The sequence below is a fragment of the Hyaena hyaena genome, unplaced genomic scaffold, assembly GCF_003009895.1.
Source record: "Hyaena hyaena isolate Hyena2069 unplaced genomic scaffold, ASM300989v1 scaffold_64, whole genome shotgun sequence".
NCBI classification, from domain to species: domain Eukaryota; kingdom Metazoa; phylum Chordata; class Mammalia; order Carnivora; family Hyaenidae; genus Hyaena; species Hyaena hyaena.
In genome coordinates this window covers 1,767,209-1,782,731 of record NW_024080698.1, presented here as the reverse complement: position 1 = coordinate 1,782,731, position 15,523 = coordinate 1,767,209, and the positions used below count along the sequence as shown (strand labels likewise).

General features: G+C 40.1%; 1 protein-coding gene across 1 annotated transcript in view; it reads left to right on the top strand.

Annotated features, from left to right (window-relative positions):
• PLEKHH2 (pleckstrin homology, MyTH4 and FERM domain containing H2) overlaps positions 1–15,523 on the top strand; it is a 117,977-nt gene that overhangs the window by 52,804 nt on the left and 49,650 nt on the right. The window contains exons 9-15 of the mRNA XM_039232437.1: positions 371–446; positions 1,800–1,894; positions 2,746–2,890; positions 5,872–6,008; positions 6,105–6,215; positions 6,373–6,459; positions 8,704–8,862. Of these exons, the coding sequence (XP_039088368.1) occupies positions 371–446; positions 1,800–1,894; positions 2,746–2,890; positions 5,872–6,008; positions 6,105–6,215; positions 6,373–6,459; positions 8,704–8,862 (810 nt within the window). The remainder of the gene's footprint in view (positions 1–370; positions 447–1,799; positions 1,895–2,745; positions 2,891–5,871; positions 6,009–6,104; positions 6,216–6,372; positions 6,460–8,703; positions 8,863–15,523) is intronic.

Genomic DNA, 15,523 nt, shown 5'->3' with positions numbered 1-15,523 from the left:
GTTACAGCCATTCAAGTTTTTCTGGGTTTTTTTCTTTAACCATGTTTAGAATGGTAGAATACTAAACGTGGCGTTTATGTGCAATCAGTGACTATGAATAAGTTTTCTCTTACTTTTTTCCTATCTCTTGAAAAGAATTCAAAATACCAAGCAAAAACCAAGGAACAAAGATAAATAATGGAATGACTAATGGATGGAAAACGTCTGCAGTGCTGTTCACGGTGGCATATTTGAGTTGGCACTGATGACAGTTTTATAATAATGCTCTACTCTGGTGAATATTAAATGAAGAACAAATGAAAAGCATGTGTATTGAAAGTAATCATTTCTTTGCTTTAAATATCCAGCTTAAATCTCTCTTTTACATTAGGAGAGCAGAATTTATGCTGTAGCCAAATCAGGTATTCGAATGTCTGAGGCCTTCAGTATGGAGGATGTTAATAAAAGTAAGTGATTTTGCATGCTGCAATGTGGGTGAACCTTGAGGACGTAATGCCAAAGGAAATATGCCAGTCATGAAAAGATAAATACTGTGTGATTGCTCTTCTATGAGATGTCTAAAGTGGTCAAATTCATAGAAACAAGAGGTGGAGTGGTGGTGACCCTTGGCTGGGTGGTGGTGGTTGAGAGGGAAATCGTTGCTTGATTGGCATAGACTTTCAGATGTGCAAGATAAAAAAGTCCTGGAGACCTAATTCACAACAATGTGACTATACTTAACACTAACTGAACTATACACTTAAAAATAGTGAAGGTGGTCAGTTTTATGTTGTGTTTTTTACTGCACTAAAACATATTTAAGCAAATAAGTGATTTCATATTGCCATTTCACTAACCGAGAATTTCCTAAATGTTTGAAGTCATTGGAGTAGATAGAATTATGTATTTCAGAAAATGATTTCTAAGGTTGCTGATTTACATCTTAAATTGAAATTCATTGTTACCAATATAGGGGCACATATATGTTCAACTCTGATGCAGAAAGTACCTTTTTTTTGTTTTTATTTAAAAGAGGGTAAAGCAAAGAAACTGGGAGTTTCAGCTGTTTAAAATTATAAAAATATCGGTCTCTATGTCCTTTTTTCCAGAGTTTAAAATTCACTCTTTCTTTCCTTCCCTTCCTTTCCCTTCCCTTCCCCTTTCCTCTCTCTCTCTCCTTCTTCAAAAAAAATTTAAAGAAGCAATGCATTCCCAGTATAAAAAGTAAAACCAAACAACAAAGAACTGTCTGGAATAAAAAGAGAAAATTTCCTGTGGTTCTTTCTATGAGCTCCCTCCTTATCCTACTACTAATCCATATCTTAGAGGAAACTACTGATGTTCTGTTTCTTCTCAGCAATGTTCTGTTCTTACCATTCAAGAAATTATATTCTTAAGCTTTCAACATGAGGTTCACCTGATAAAAGCTTAAGCATGACGATGTTTTAACACCATGTCAATAATAGGGCTATGAATAATTGGAGTACATCTTCTTCATAGGTTACTGCTCTGAATCGGCAGGTGTTTATGCTATTTCTGCCCAGCCTGAGCTGGATAAATGCCTGCCAAAGAAATAAAAGCTATGATCCTTACTGTCAAAGAGTGTACAGTATAGTTGGGGAAGTAGCATATGTGAGGCAATAATGAACCATGCAAGAGAGTGTATCCTTACAGCAGACTATGTAAGAACAGACATATGTGTTAATCCAACTTCTCTTTAATTGGAACTTTTGCTAGCTCACATTCATAAGAAATAGACCCAAGTGCTAGAGAGAAGTTTTTTGTTTTTTGTTTTTAAACCACTTTGTTGTCTCTTTCAGATTCTGCCCCTCTGCTCTCCTATACCATGTCAGGACTCTATACATCTCTGATATACAAGAATATGACAACCCCAGTATATACAACTTTGAAGGGGGTAAGTCATTATTGTTACTGCTAACCATGTGGTTCTCTTCATGGTGGATCGAGAAAACTGTTTATTCAAGCTCCGGATTCCATTCTTGACATTTTACACAGACTCTCCCTTTATAGGGAGTTTTAGACATTTACTCTAATATATCATATAAAGAGAAGAAATGGAAAGATCTGGAGAAGATATTTATGCTTCTCTGAGTACTAGAGGTCTGGGCCCATTTTTGTTACACTCCATGTGATTTTCCACCCCCTCCACGGTGGTTAATTGTTTAAAGGAAATACCACTATTAATGATGTAGCGAAAATTCCTAATTTGGAAAGATTTTTCTGTCGCTGCCAGGGCTCCCCCTCCTCTCTTGCTTGAAGTACCTAATTAAAATAAGCATTTTCAACTATTAACAGCCTATGTTTCCAGGAACCTTTTATATTTGATGAATGCCTGGAGCGCCTGGGTGGCTCGGTCGGTTAAGCGTCCGACTTCAGCTCAGGTCAGATCTCACGGTTCGTGGGTTCGAGCCCCGCATCAGGCTCTGTGCTGACAGCTCAGAGCCTGGTGCCTGTTACGGATTCTGTGTCTCCTCCTCTCTCTGCCCCTCCCCCACTCATGCTCTGTCTCAAAAATAAAATAAACTATGAATATATATATATACATATACATATGTATATATATCTTTGATGAATGCCTTGCTAATTAGAATCTGGGATTTAACCACATGACTGTGATGATCCCAAGAGATATTCTTGTATTCCCTAAAAACATCTTATTCTGTGACTTCCAGTAAAACATTTTATATCTAAAAAGAGAGGTGACTTCAGAGATGGACACAGAGAGGCTGTTGTGTTTTTCTTTAGAAGGCAACCCAAATAAGCAGCAGCCCGTTCCTGGATGACTCCTCTGGGTCAGAGGAAGAAGATAGTTCCCGATCCAGCTCCCGGACCTCGGAGTCTGACACACGCAGTCGAAGTGGGCCAGGCAGCCCCAGGGCCATGAAACGAGGTGAGGGAAAGTGGCGGGCACACAAGCCAACTCCAAATAAATGAGGATATTTCATTCAGGATATTTAGGAGTTTTATCTACGTAACAGGACTTTAAAAAAAAAATTAAAGTACTTGCTTCAAACCAAAGTGAAAAGAGAATTAGCCAGGACTGAGATGCTTATAGTCTAGTCCTAATTCTCTTCTTAATTCTTTTTCTGATTCCATATAAGCCACATGATCTTTTTTTTTAACCTTATCTGTAAGAGAGACGTCACTTTATTATGGGAATAGAGTGAAATAATTGGCCAAAGTGAGGCTTCTCTTTTATAGTTACTGTGTGGCATTTTGGGTAATTTATGGGGTAGACGTATTTCAGCTAAATTTGTTATGCTGCTAAATGGCAGAAAATACATCTGCAAATTTGGTGGTTAATCTGATATTAAGGTGGAAACGAACAAAAACTTTACTTTGGGCATGTCTTTGGTTTTTAGTGGATTTTGAGGAAGTTTTTGATGTAGGTAGAAGTTACAGAGAGAAATAATCACACTGAATGACACCTGTATTTTACAAAAGTAATGCAGTGGACTCTGTTGGTTTTCAGACCATGTTCCACGGAACCCCTAGGTAATCCCCAGCCTCTCAACTTCAAGTGGAACTGCTCAGCTTCCACAGGTTTAATTAAGCTTCGGGGCTTTCATTGGCCTCTTCACTCCTGTCCCAACAGCCAGGATTGGGCTACATCACACTTTTGCTCAAAACACTGCAAAGACTCATAATGGTTATAAGATGTTGCCTGACTCTTTTATGTCTTTTTGTCTTTGATCTCATCTCCTTTCTCCTTCCTTACACCCTCTTGCTGTTCCTAAAACAGGCCAGGCAAGCTTTTATTTCAGGACCTTCACTCTGGTCATTTCCTTTACCTGCTATTCTTCCCCCCGGATGTCTGTGGAGCTAACTTGCGCACACCCTGCGGTGCTTTGCTCAGATGCTGCCTTCTCAGTGAGATCTACCCTGAGCACAAGATTCAAATTGCAATCCTTTGCTCTTCTCCAACTACTAGCTCTTTTTATTCCCTTGAGTCTGCTCTATGTCTTATTTTTTCATAGCACCTACTGCCTATTTTTTGTCTGTCTCCCCCAGCTAGAATCTATGTTCCATGAGGGCAGAGATTTTTCTGTTTTGCTGTCTGCTCTGTCCCTAACACCTAGGGTAGTGCCTAGCACAGGGCCCTGGGGCCGGGCACCCAAGATTAGTACTCCAGCATTATTCCCATTAAGCTGTTTGACTTGGGATTAATGTTTTAGTTTAATCTCTGGACCTTAGTCTCCTGAGAGAATGAGGGCACCAATCAGGATGGTCCCTTATAAATCTAAATTTCTGTTATTCTAGGAAATATAAAGATATTACTATTCTAACAACTGCTACTTGTCTTAGTCAAGTAAACAAGAATATTGATATAGTGTCATTATCCTAACTAGTCCCTTAAATGTTAATAAACACCTTAAAAATTGCCAGATATTGGGGCGCCTGGGTGGCTTAGTCGGTTAAGCGTCCGACTTTCGCTTAGGTCATGATCTCACAGTTCGTAGGTTCGAGCCCCGCATCGGACTCTGTGCTGACTGCCAGCCCAGAGCCTGGAGCTGTTTCAGTCTGTGACCCTCTCTCTCTGACCCTCCCCTGCTCACGCTGTCTCTCTCCCTCTCCTAGAAATAAATAAAAACATTAAAAAAAAAAAAAAAGAAAATGTTTAAAAAAAATTGCCAGATATTGCAGTGAATAATTATGTAAATCTTTAATTTTATTTATTATATTCAAAATCTCCAGTTGTAGTGACCATTCAGATGTGGCTTGCAACTTGCTAGTCACTTTCTGAAAAAGGCAAGTGAATTATTGTGAAATGTTCCCTTGAATTTTAGCTTGTTGCTGCTGCTGGTAAGTGAAATAGTCTGTTTATATCTTTAGGTCTTATTGCTCCTCTTTTACAAAAGATTCTTAAAATTTATAAGCTAATAATAGTGAACTTACACTGAAATTGTGAGGTTCTTTTTTTTTTTTTTAGTGTTTTTTATTTATTTCTAGGAGAGAGAGAGAGAGAGAGAGACAGCGTGAGCATGGGAGGGTCAGAGAGAGAGGGAGTCACAGACTGAAACAGGCTCCAGGCTCTGAGCGGGCAGTCAGCACAGAGCCCAAAGCGGGGCTCGAACCCACGAACCTCGAGATCATGACCTAAGCGAAAGTCGGACACTTAACCAACTAAGCCACCCAGGTGCCCCTGTGAGGTTCTTTTTAATGTGAATTACTTTAGAAGTGATCACTGGGTGCCTCAGTCGGTTAAGCACCCGTCTCTCGATCTTGGCTCAGGTCATAATCTCACAATTTGTAGGTTTGAGCCCTGCATCGGGCTCAGCACTGACAGCATGGAGCCTGCTTGGGATTCTCTCTCTCCTTCTCTCTCTGCTCCACCCCTACACGTGTACACACACATATGCGTGCACATGTACACACACACACTCTTTTTCTCTCTCAAAATAAACATTAAAAAATAAAATAAATATAAGTGATTTCAACAGCTAAGTGGTTTAAAATGTGATTGTACAAATCTTAATAAAGTAAAATCAAACATTTGTTTGCCTTACATAAGTCAATATGTAAATACACGTTTTTAATCTTTAATAAAAGGTACATTAGTATCTGCGTGTATTTTATTATGTATATATATATTGCACATAGTTTATGTATGCAAAATTAGCTGTACTTGTAATCATATCAGAATATTATTTATATTTCTGTGACTTCTGTGGAGGTTTGCATGATAATCCTTACCCTCTAGTTCTGTTTTTTGCTTTACAAATTCTTTATGGCAAAAGCTATGAGAATAAATCTAGTCTAGGAGGGCTGATGTATTTGCGGAATAGCTGTATTCCTTAGGAGAACTCACAGCTGGCATTTGGACCACCTGAATATTAAATATTGACTTCATATATTTCTTTATTCATCTAGGTGTGTCTCTCTCTTCTGTAGCTTCTGAAAGTGATTATGCCATTCCCCCAGATGCTTACCCCACAGACACAGAGTCCTCACAGCCGGAACAGAAGCTTCCTAAAACTTGCTCATCTTCCAGTGATAATGGGAAAAATGTAAACACTGAATCATGTTTTTAAAAAAATCAATGAATCCTGTTAGTTTGAGCCTCTGAAAGGAAACTTAAATTTTTAAAATTTCTTTTTAATTAGGAACCCCTGGAAAAATCTGGCTATTTATTAAAAATGAGTGGTAAAGTCAAGACTTGGAAGAGGAGGTGGTTTGTTCTCAAAGGTGGTGAATTACTTTACTATAAGTCTCCGGTAAGTGGAAAGTGCTTACCCTTCAGAACTGAATTCCTCAAACTATAAATCAAGCTCCTGATCTTCTTCCCTGTAATACAATTAATTATACAAAGCATTTCTTACTATTACTATTACGGGCAATCACTGTACATTTGGTTTTCTTCCTTTCCTACAGAGCGATGTAATTAGAAAACCCCAGGGCCATATTGAACTTAGTGCAGCCTGCAGTATTTTAAGAGGAGATAACAAACAAACAGTTCAGGTACTTTTTTTTTAACTGTTTTTTTTTTTTGTATTATGCAAAATTCAATTGTTGATTATCCAAGCTAATAGAGAGGAGATTGGATGATTCAATGTTTGTTTATTTACTTTGTATTAAGTGTAATGCCTCAAAAATGTGTGAAACGCCAGGCCTTCTCAGTTCAAACTATATTATAAGCGAGGTTTGTGTTAAGTAACTGTCTGCCACACTTTCTTTGCTCCTGTCCCTTACATTCTTCTTTCCCAGCTGTTCTTAGGGGAGGCTTATCTGAGAAATGAATTCCCAATAAGATGTTATTGATTTGAGGTACTACTAAATTCAGGAGGGTTTGCATTTTGATACACAGCCAGAAAATGGCATTTCTTCTATCAACTCCAGCTGTTCTAATACCTAAGTGGGAAAGATATTGGTGAGGAGAAGGCTGTTCTACTTCCTACCGCGAGTCATACCCTAGACACAGCTGCTAGCCGTTCACCCACGCATAAGGCCAGTCTTGCTAGAAGTCTGTTAAATGTAAAACACAGGCTGTTGAGCTAGTTTGGCATATGTGATTTAAATTCAGACACTTTAGGGGCACCTAGGTGGCTCCATTGGTTAAGCTTCCGACTTTGGCTCAGGTGATGCTCTCCCAGTCCGTGAGTTCAAGCGTTGCATCATGCTCTGTGCTGAAAGCTCAGAGCCTGGAGCCTGCTTCAGATTCTGTGTCTCCCTCTCTGCCCCTCCCTCACTTGTACTCTGTGTGTATGTGTGTGTGTGTGTGTGTGTGTCTCTCTCTCTTTCTCACTCTCTCAAAAATAATCGTAAAAAATAAATTCAGATACTTTATTTGAAATACTTTTAATAATTATTATTAAATTTTTTTTCATTTTAATTTTTTAATATTTTATTTATTTCTGGAAGAGAGAGAGACAGCATGAGCAGGGGAGGGTCAGAGAGAGAGGGAGACACAGAATTGGAAACAGGCTCCAGGCTCTGAGCTGGCTGTCAGCACAGAGCCTGTCACAGGGCTTGAACCCACGAACCGTGAGATCATGACCTAAGCGAAAGTCGGATGCTTAACCGACTAAGCCATCCAGGGTGCCCTTATTTAAAAAAAATTTTTAATGTTTATTTATTTTTGAGAGAACAGAGTATGAGCAGAGGAGGGACAGAAAGAGAAGGAGACACAGAATCGAAGCAGGCTCCAGGCTCTGAGCCGTCAGCACAGAGCCTGACATGGGGCTCGAACCCATGGACCGCAAGATTATGACCTGAGCCAATTTTGGATGCCTAACGGACTGAGCTACCCAGGCACCCCTATAATACCTTCAATAATTATTTTCTTGAGGTGCATGGGTTGCTCAGTCCGTTAAGCATCCACCCCATGATCCCAGGTTGTGAAATCATGGTTTGTGGGTTTAGTCCCCGTGTTGGGCTTTGTGCTGACAGTGTGAAGCCTGCTTGGGATTCTTTCTCTCTGCCCCTCCCCAACGTTCTCTGTCTAAAAATAAATAAACTTAAAAAAAATTTTAATAATAATTATTATTATTTTCTTCTCTTGCTCCTTCAGAGGGTGAAATGAACATTTATCAGAAAGGCTCATTGTCCATGTTTTCAGGAGATAATACCTGAGAACTGCCCAAAAAAGTAGAAGGGAGAGTCAGGGAAAGCTCCGTCTAGAAGCACGGCAGATAAGAATCATCGACAAACTCCTGAAATATTTGGAAATTTATAAATGTGGTTCATTTGAGGCTGAAAAATTGCGAGTTCATAATATCTGATCACATGTTAGTTGTAAGAATTTCTCTTCTTTATAAGCAAGGACTTCTTATTTTATTTATAATTGATTTTTTAAATTTCTATAACAAATAACTCTTCTTTATTTGCAAAAAATCTCTTATTGTATTACTGTCTCCAATCATGCTACTGCTCACTTCAACAGCCAGGAGACTGTAGCACATTTAAAGGAGAAAAAGAAAAGGTAATGGGTAAGCAAGATGAAAAATCAGGATGCAAAAGCTTAACTCTCTGAAAAATTTTAAAGTCAACTGAAGTGAAAACAATTATTTCAACACAAAGTTACTTGTAATTCTCACAAACTGGTTAAACTGTTCTAATCTGTGGAGTCATTTATTTAGCACCTAGGATTCGAGGTATGGCATGTTTGTTTCTATGTTAATTAATGATGTTTTGAGGAGAGACAGGGAAATGCAATAATCCTAAATCTTCAGTTTCCTTTCCTATCTCTTTCTCATCCCATTCTAGCTGACCACGGAAAAACACACGTACTATCTGACTGCAGATTCTCCCAATATATTGGAAGAATGGATCAAAGTATTGCAGAATGTTCTCCGAGTACAGGCTGCCAACCCACTTTTTCTGCAGCCTGAAGGCAAACCAACAGTGAAGGGCTTGCTCACCAAGGTAGGAACTTTCTGTATAGACCAGTGTCCTAAGCAGCTGGAGAGTCCACCCCACCGATCGTAAGGGGGTATCAGAGAATATGTGTATTGCATACTTATATTCTCTTGGGGTGGGAAGGGTGTTTTACTTATAATACCAAGTGTTCTTACTATCAAAAATTCCCTAAGCAGAATTTTTAAAAGACAGTTGAAAAGCTTGGGAAAGTGTTTGAAACGTGTGAAAACCAAGCTTTTCTAAACCATAAGTAAAGGATAAATATCAGTGCAGGGGAAAGGAACGCTGGATGCAGTGGGAAAGAAGTAGAGCTAGTAGACAGAAAAATACAAATGATATTTTAAAAAATCTGGGAGCGCCAGGGTGACTCGGTTGGGTAAGTGTCCAGCTCTTGCTTTTGGCTCAGAGGGTCATGATCTCACTATGTGAGTTCTAATCAGGCTCTATACTGACGGTGAGGAGCCTGCTTGGCATTCTCTCTCCTTCTTTCTCTGCTCCTTTCCTGTTTGCACACTCTCTCAAAATAAATAAATAAACTTTAAAAAAATCTGGTCAAAGGGAGGATATTTCTTAAAATTATGAAACATAGTATTGACACAAAATGAGTGAGCATATTACTTTAGAAGGTAATTAGGGGAAAAAAGCAATTTGGCAGTGTCTTGACCCCAAGTGTTAATTCAGTGAACACTTTTGAATGAACAAATGAATGAATTTTAAATGTTTATAAACATTTATACAGACCTTTTCACCCAGCAGTCTCAGTCCAAGAAATTCATACTTAGGAAATGGTCTTAGTTTGCAAAATATTTAAGTATAAGAATGTCCATCACAGAATGTTTTTTCCCCTATTTTTAAAAAAATGAGATATATCTAACACTTACTAAAATGCAGATCTTAAATGTAGAGTTTGATGAGTTTTGACAAATATTTACAGTCACTCTATGAAGATACAGAGCATTTCCATTACCCCAGAAAGATTACTTTCATGGCATGGTTTATAATAAAGAAAAACTTGGATCAACTTTAATGTAGAGTAGGGGGAACTTAATGGAGGACCATGGGGGAGAAGAAGGGGGGACATGGTGGGGGAAAGGGGGAGAGGCAAACCATGAAAGACTCTTGAATGCTGAGTACAAACTGAGGACTGATGGGTGTGGGGGGCGGAGGGGGGAGATGGGCATGGAGGAGGGCACTTGGGATGAGCACTGGATGTTATATGGAAACCAACTTGACAATAAACTATTTGTAAAATAAATAAATAAATAAATAAATAAAACATTTAAAAAATTTGAAAAAAAATAAATCCTAATTTCATTTTTTAAAAAATGTAGAGTAGGGGAATAGTTTAATTAAGTATATATAATCAGATATTGCTTTACTATACAGCCATTTTATTTATTTATCTACTTATTTATTTATTTTAAAGCTTATTGATTTTGAGAGAGAGAGAGAGAGAGCACGTGTGAGAAAGGGAGGGGCAGAGAGAGAGAGAGAGAGAGAGAGAGAGAGAATCCCAAGCAGGCCCTGTGCTGTCAGCTCAGAGCCTGATGTGGGGCTCGAACTCATGAACCATGAGATCATGACCTGAGCCAAAATCAAGAGTCAGAAGCTTAACCAGCTAAGCCACCCAGGTGCTCCTACTATGCAGCCATTTTAAATATTGTAAAAGAATATCTAGTGCTATAGAATATGTTACGTTGTTACATACATTGTTAGGCGATAAAATAAATAGAAAGCAGCATTATATTATTGTCCCACCTTGTTATATACATCTATAGAAGGACGTCTGAATATGAAATATAACCAGATACATTGGTTAACACTGTATTATTTTATTCTTGCTTAATTCTGTTTTCTATTTTTTTTAGAAAAAGAAACCTAAGATAAATATTATTTTTAAATTTAAAAATTGGTCACTTTTAGGGGCGCCTGCGTGGCTTAGTCGGTTAAGCGTCCGACTTTTGCTTAGGTCATGATCTCGCGGTTCGTGGGTTCGAGCCCCGCGTCGAGCTCTGTGCTGACTGCCAGCTCAGAGCCTGGATCCTATTTCAGAGTCTGTGTCTCCCTCTCTCTCTGACCCTCCCCTGCTCACGCTGTCTCTCTCTCTCTCTCCCCTAGAAATAAATAAAAATATTTTTTAAAAAATTGGTCACTTAGAAAAATATAATAAAATATTTACACATAAAGTATTACAAAATAACCTCTGATTAGTCACTTATTCTTCATACACTTTGATTATATTAGAAGTTAAAAATTTAGATTTAGAGGGGCACCCAGGTGGCTCAGTCAGTTAAGCATCCGACTTCAGTTCAGGTCATGATCCCCCGGTTCATGGGTTCTAGCCCAGCGTTGGACTCTGTGCTGACAGCTCAGAGCCTGGAGCCTGCTTCAGATTCTGTGTCTCCCTCTCTCTCTGGCCCTCCCCTGTTCACGCTGTCTCTCTCTCTCTCTCAGAAATAAATAAAACATTAAAAAAAAATTTTTTTTAATTTAGATTTAGAGGAGCTATGTCACCATAGCTAGCATTAATGTGGGAACATGGATGAGTGCTATTCGGTAGTATTTAGAAAGATTGACCAGCTACACCAAAAGTAAGAGAAAAAATTCACCAGTACATTCAACAAAGAGTTGTGCTGTTTTTCCCAAAATGTTACATTACCATGAAAATATTTTTTCAATTACTGATGACTTAGAAACTGTCTGGTATTATACAAATATGTATTTTCCAGTGAACACAACACTACTTTAAGTGATATTCTTACTAGAATTCATAATAACTAGTTGTGCTCCTATGTCAAGGACCATGTGTATCAAACCCTTAGAGTTTAATATGATCCTGTGGCTAAGGGTTTGTTTGTTTGATTGTTTTTACTTTTCCCACATGGCATTGTCAGTTCCGGCACGTTACATTTCTGCTCTTCCCTGCCTCCCACCTCACAGTTGCATTTTAAATGAGTATAAGTAGATGTGATTATCAGATGACTAACCCATTTGGGTTTACAGACAGGATGCTTATTATGTTTCCTTCCTACCATTTTTCATGTCCACCCCCATATTTTCACCCTCAGAGCCTTATAAGAGAAAAGCTTCCCTCAGTTATTCTGAATGACTTGTTCCGAGCTCACATTCAGGCTACAATTTAAGATACTGTAGAACAGCACTTGAATGCTTCGGAGGGGAGGACATTTTTTCAGGCTGTCACGTTGTTATTAAGTATGGAAATATGTAGGTAGATATTAAGAACTTGTCTAATTTGGTTCTGGATATTCACTCTTGCAACTTTTAATACTTAGGAAGAAAATTTTCTCTATAAAATGTCATTTATTTAAAAAACCAAAAGTGTAATGAGTTGTTACCACATGTCAGCCAATAGGCTAGAGGATATCAAAACGAAGAGGCCATTGCCCCATTCCTCAGAGAACCCCATAATCTATTGGGAAAGAAAGGGACTTAGCATGTTATAATACGTACAAAGGGCAATTATGAGATGCATGGTAAGGTCACAGAGAAGTCTAATTTAGGCTGCGGGATCAGGAACACCTTCTCAGAGAAGATTTACTTGTGTTGAGTCTTGAGGGAAAAGAAGGAATAGTTACACCACATGGAAATGGGCAGGGAAGGTATCCCAGGCTGGGGGACAGCGGGAGCAGACAGTATCTCAAAGCAGTGCCGTGTGCACTGAAAACAAGTCCTTTGGAGAACAAGGGGGAGGGGCCTGGTCACAGAGGGCTTTTTCGTCTTGCTAAAGACTTTTTTCTTCACCCTGAAGGTGCTGTAGGACCCTTCGGCTTTGTAACAGAGGCAGGGGCATATTCATGTTGTCAGTAGATCAGTTTGCTGAGAGGCAAGTGGATTTGCGGGGGGCAAGGTGGAAGGAAGTTCTAAGAACAGTTAGCAGAAGTGGTTTTGAAGAGGATGAGACTCTGAACTGGTCACAGGGAGGGAAGAGAGGGTGAATTTAAATAATGAGAGGAGGTAAAATCTTTAGTTAGATTGGTTGAACTTGGGGTTAAGAAGTGGGAAAAACAAGGTTGGCTGGGTGAAAGATGTGCCACATCAGAGAGCTCAGGGAGGAGGAGCAGTTTTAGGATGATTCAAAGGTTATTTTGGACCATGCCAATTTTTCGAGTTTTGAGGACACCTGAGTTAAGAATGAAGAAGTCCGTCAAGCAGTGCCAGCGAGTCTACCTCAGAGGACGAGGCTGTCTCGGAGAGGATTTGGGGAATCCTCAGCATGTATGTAGTGGTTGCATTCAAGATGGTGAGAGAAGTCTCCTAGGGACATGTGTGTGGTGGAAGAGCGGGGAACCTGCTGCTAGAATGCTGGGGTTTTACAAGTGCTGAGACTAGCAAAGAAGACATGTGAAGAGACCCTGGAAAGTAAGTCATGGGATCCAGGAAGGAGGAGCGTGTGACCGGGTGAGAGGGATCCGCAGCATCAGAGGCGGTGGAGTGCTCAGCAAGGAAGGTACATTGCAGTGTGTTGAAGGATAAAGGGGAGATGAGTAAGTGCAGTATTTGAGTTTGCAGTACTGTCCACATGGCCCAGCACATTAGAGGGAATGAAGCTGAAGGGAACATGGTGTCAGGAGAGGCATTGTTAGGACAGGAAAGGCATACCTTGAGTTTGCAGACAGAGGAAGAAACCAAGAGAGTGGAGAAGTGGGAAATGAAGCACTGAAGAAGTGGGTGGGCGAGCATAGTGGGTAGGCATGGTATGAGGGCATGGTGGAAAGGGTTAGTGGAAAGGCATAGTGGGCGAGCATGGTGAGTGGGCATGGTGGGTGGGGTGGAAGGGCCCAACTGGCAGAAAGGCGAGAAAAGATAAATATCTAAGTTTGTAGGGCATTGAATGAGATCATGCCTAATATCCTCAGTTTTCTTGATGACGATTGCTCCGTAAGACAGAATTATTTTGTGAGAATGAGGGAAAGGATTGAGAATAATCAGGGACATGGGGATATACTCAAAAGCAAATAGAAAGATTGCTAAGTGCTACTCAGGGCCCACTTGACTTTAGTGACTAGAGTTCATTATTTTTCTCTCACATCTTCAGATGCCCAGAAATAGGAGAAGAGATTTACATTGTAGCAATGTGAAGATAGCCACTTTTTTCTTACATTCTACTATGCAAATGTTTAATGATGCAGAAAAGTAGGAAGACTGTTTTACGGCAAACACTTATAGCCCCACCACCTAGATTCTATAATTAACTTCCTTGCTTTACACATACCTATCAAGGTGATCATTTAAAATTGATGTTTCATTCTGGGCATTTTCAAATGTGTGGAAGTAGAAGGAACAGTAACACGAACCCTCATATATTTATCACCCGATTTTAAGATATGAACTATGGCCAATGTTATGTGAGAAAGCCCCCCATAACCCTCTCTCTCTCTTCCCACACTCTTCACTGGATCACCTAAAAGCAAATGGAGATGACATGTTATTGAGTGTAAACGTTAGAAGCAGAGAATGCAACACAGTCCCAGGGCTTGGAGCTAGAACTGTTTTGTGACAAACCCAGATCCAAGGTTGGGAGGAAGAGAAGAGAGGCCAGGAGAGAACTGATAAACTGAAATAAAGTGGAAGAATCAGGGGACTTCATGTTTGGAAAGAGAGGAGGAGTCAAAGAAGAGGAGTGGTGTGAATTAGTAGAGAAGGAAGGAGGGGGAGACAGTTGAGGTCAGAGAATAAAATGTCAGTTTCAGAAGTGGAGCAGTTTCCAGCGAAGAAACAAAGTCAAGGGCACGGTGGAGGGGATGGATGGCAAAAACGGAGGGATGACAAAGGTTAGTGGAAATGGGGACACCTGGGTGGCTCAGTCAGTTAAGCATCTGACTGGCTCAGGTCATGGTCTCACGGTCCGTGAGTTCGAGTCCCACATCGGCCTCAGTGCTGACAGCTCGGAGCCTGGAGCTTGCTTTCAATTCTGTGTCTCCCTCTCTCTCTGCCCCTCCCCTGCTCACACTCTGTCTCTGTCTCAAAAATAAACATTAAAAAAAGTTTAAAAAAAAAAAAGGTTAGTGGAAATGAAAAGAGCACGAAGCTGTGAGTTAAGGATGTAGGGACGCAGTGAGGCAAAGAGGTGAGGGCAAGAGCATGGGCGCAATCTTGGCTCTGCCACTTGCCCTTGCGTGACCTTGAATAGGTTGCTTGCAAGCTCTGTGCCTTACTGTCTTCATCTGTAAAGTGGGGGGATGATCATAGTGACAGCCTCACAGGGTGTTGGGAGGATGAACTGAAAAAATTTTTTAAATTTTTAATGTTTATTTTTAAGAGAGACAGAACAGGAGCAGGGGAGGGGCCGGCTCCAGGCTCTGAGCTGTCAGCACAGAGCCTAATGTGGGGCTCGAACCCATGAGCTGCAAGATCATGACCTGAGCCGATTGAGCCACTGAGGCAGCCTGAGGATGGAATGAATTATTTAAGTGTATAAAGTGCTTTAGAACAGTGTGTGGCACATCGTAAACACTCCCAAAATGCTAGCTATTATTATCACAAGACTTTCACCTAGATATGGAAGTCAGCAACGCTTGTGGCAAGATTTACGGTGGAGAAGGGCTGCAGGCATGAGAGTTTAGGAGAGGAGAGACAACTGTGGTAGCTTATTTTGTGTGATGACAGAGGCCAACCAGGGTATGATACACCGTGTCTTCAAAGCTTC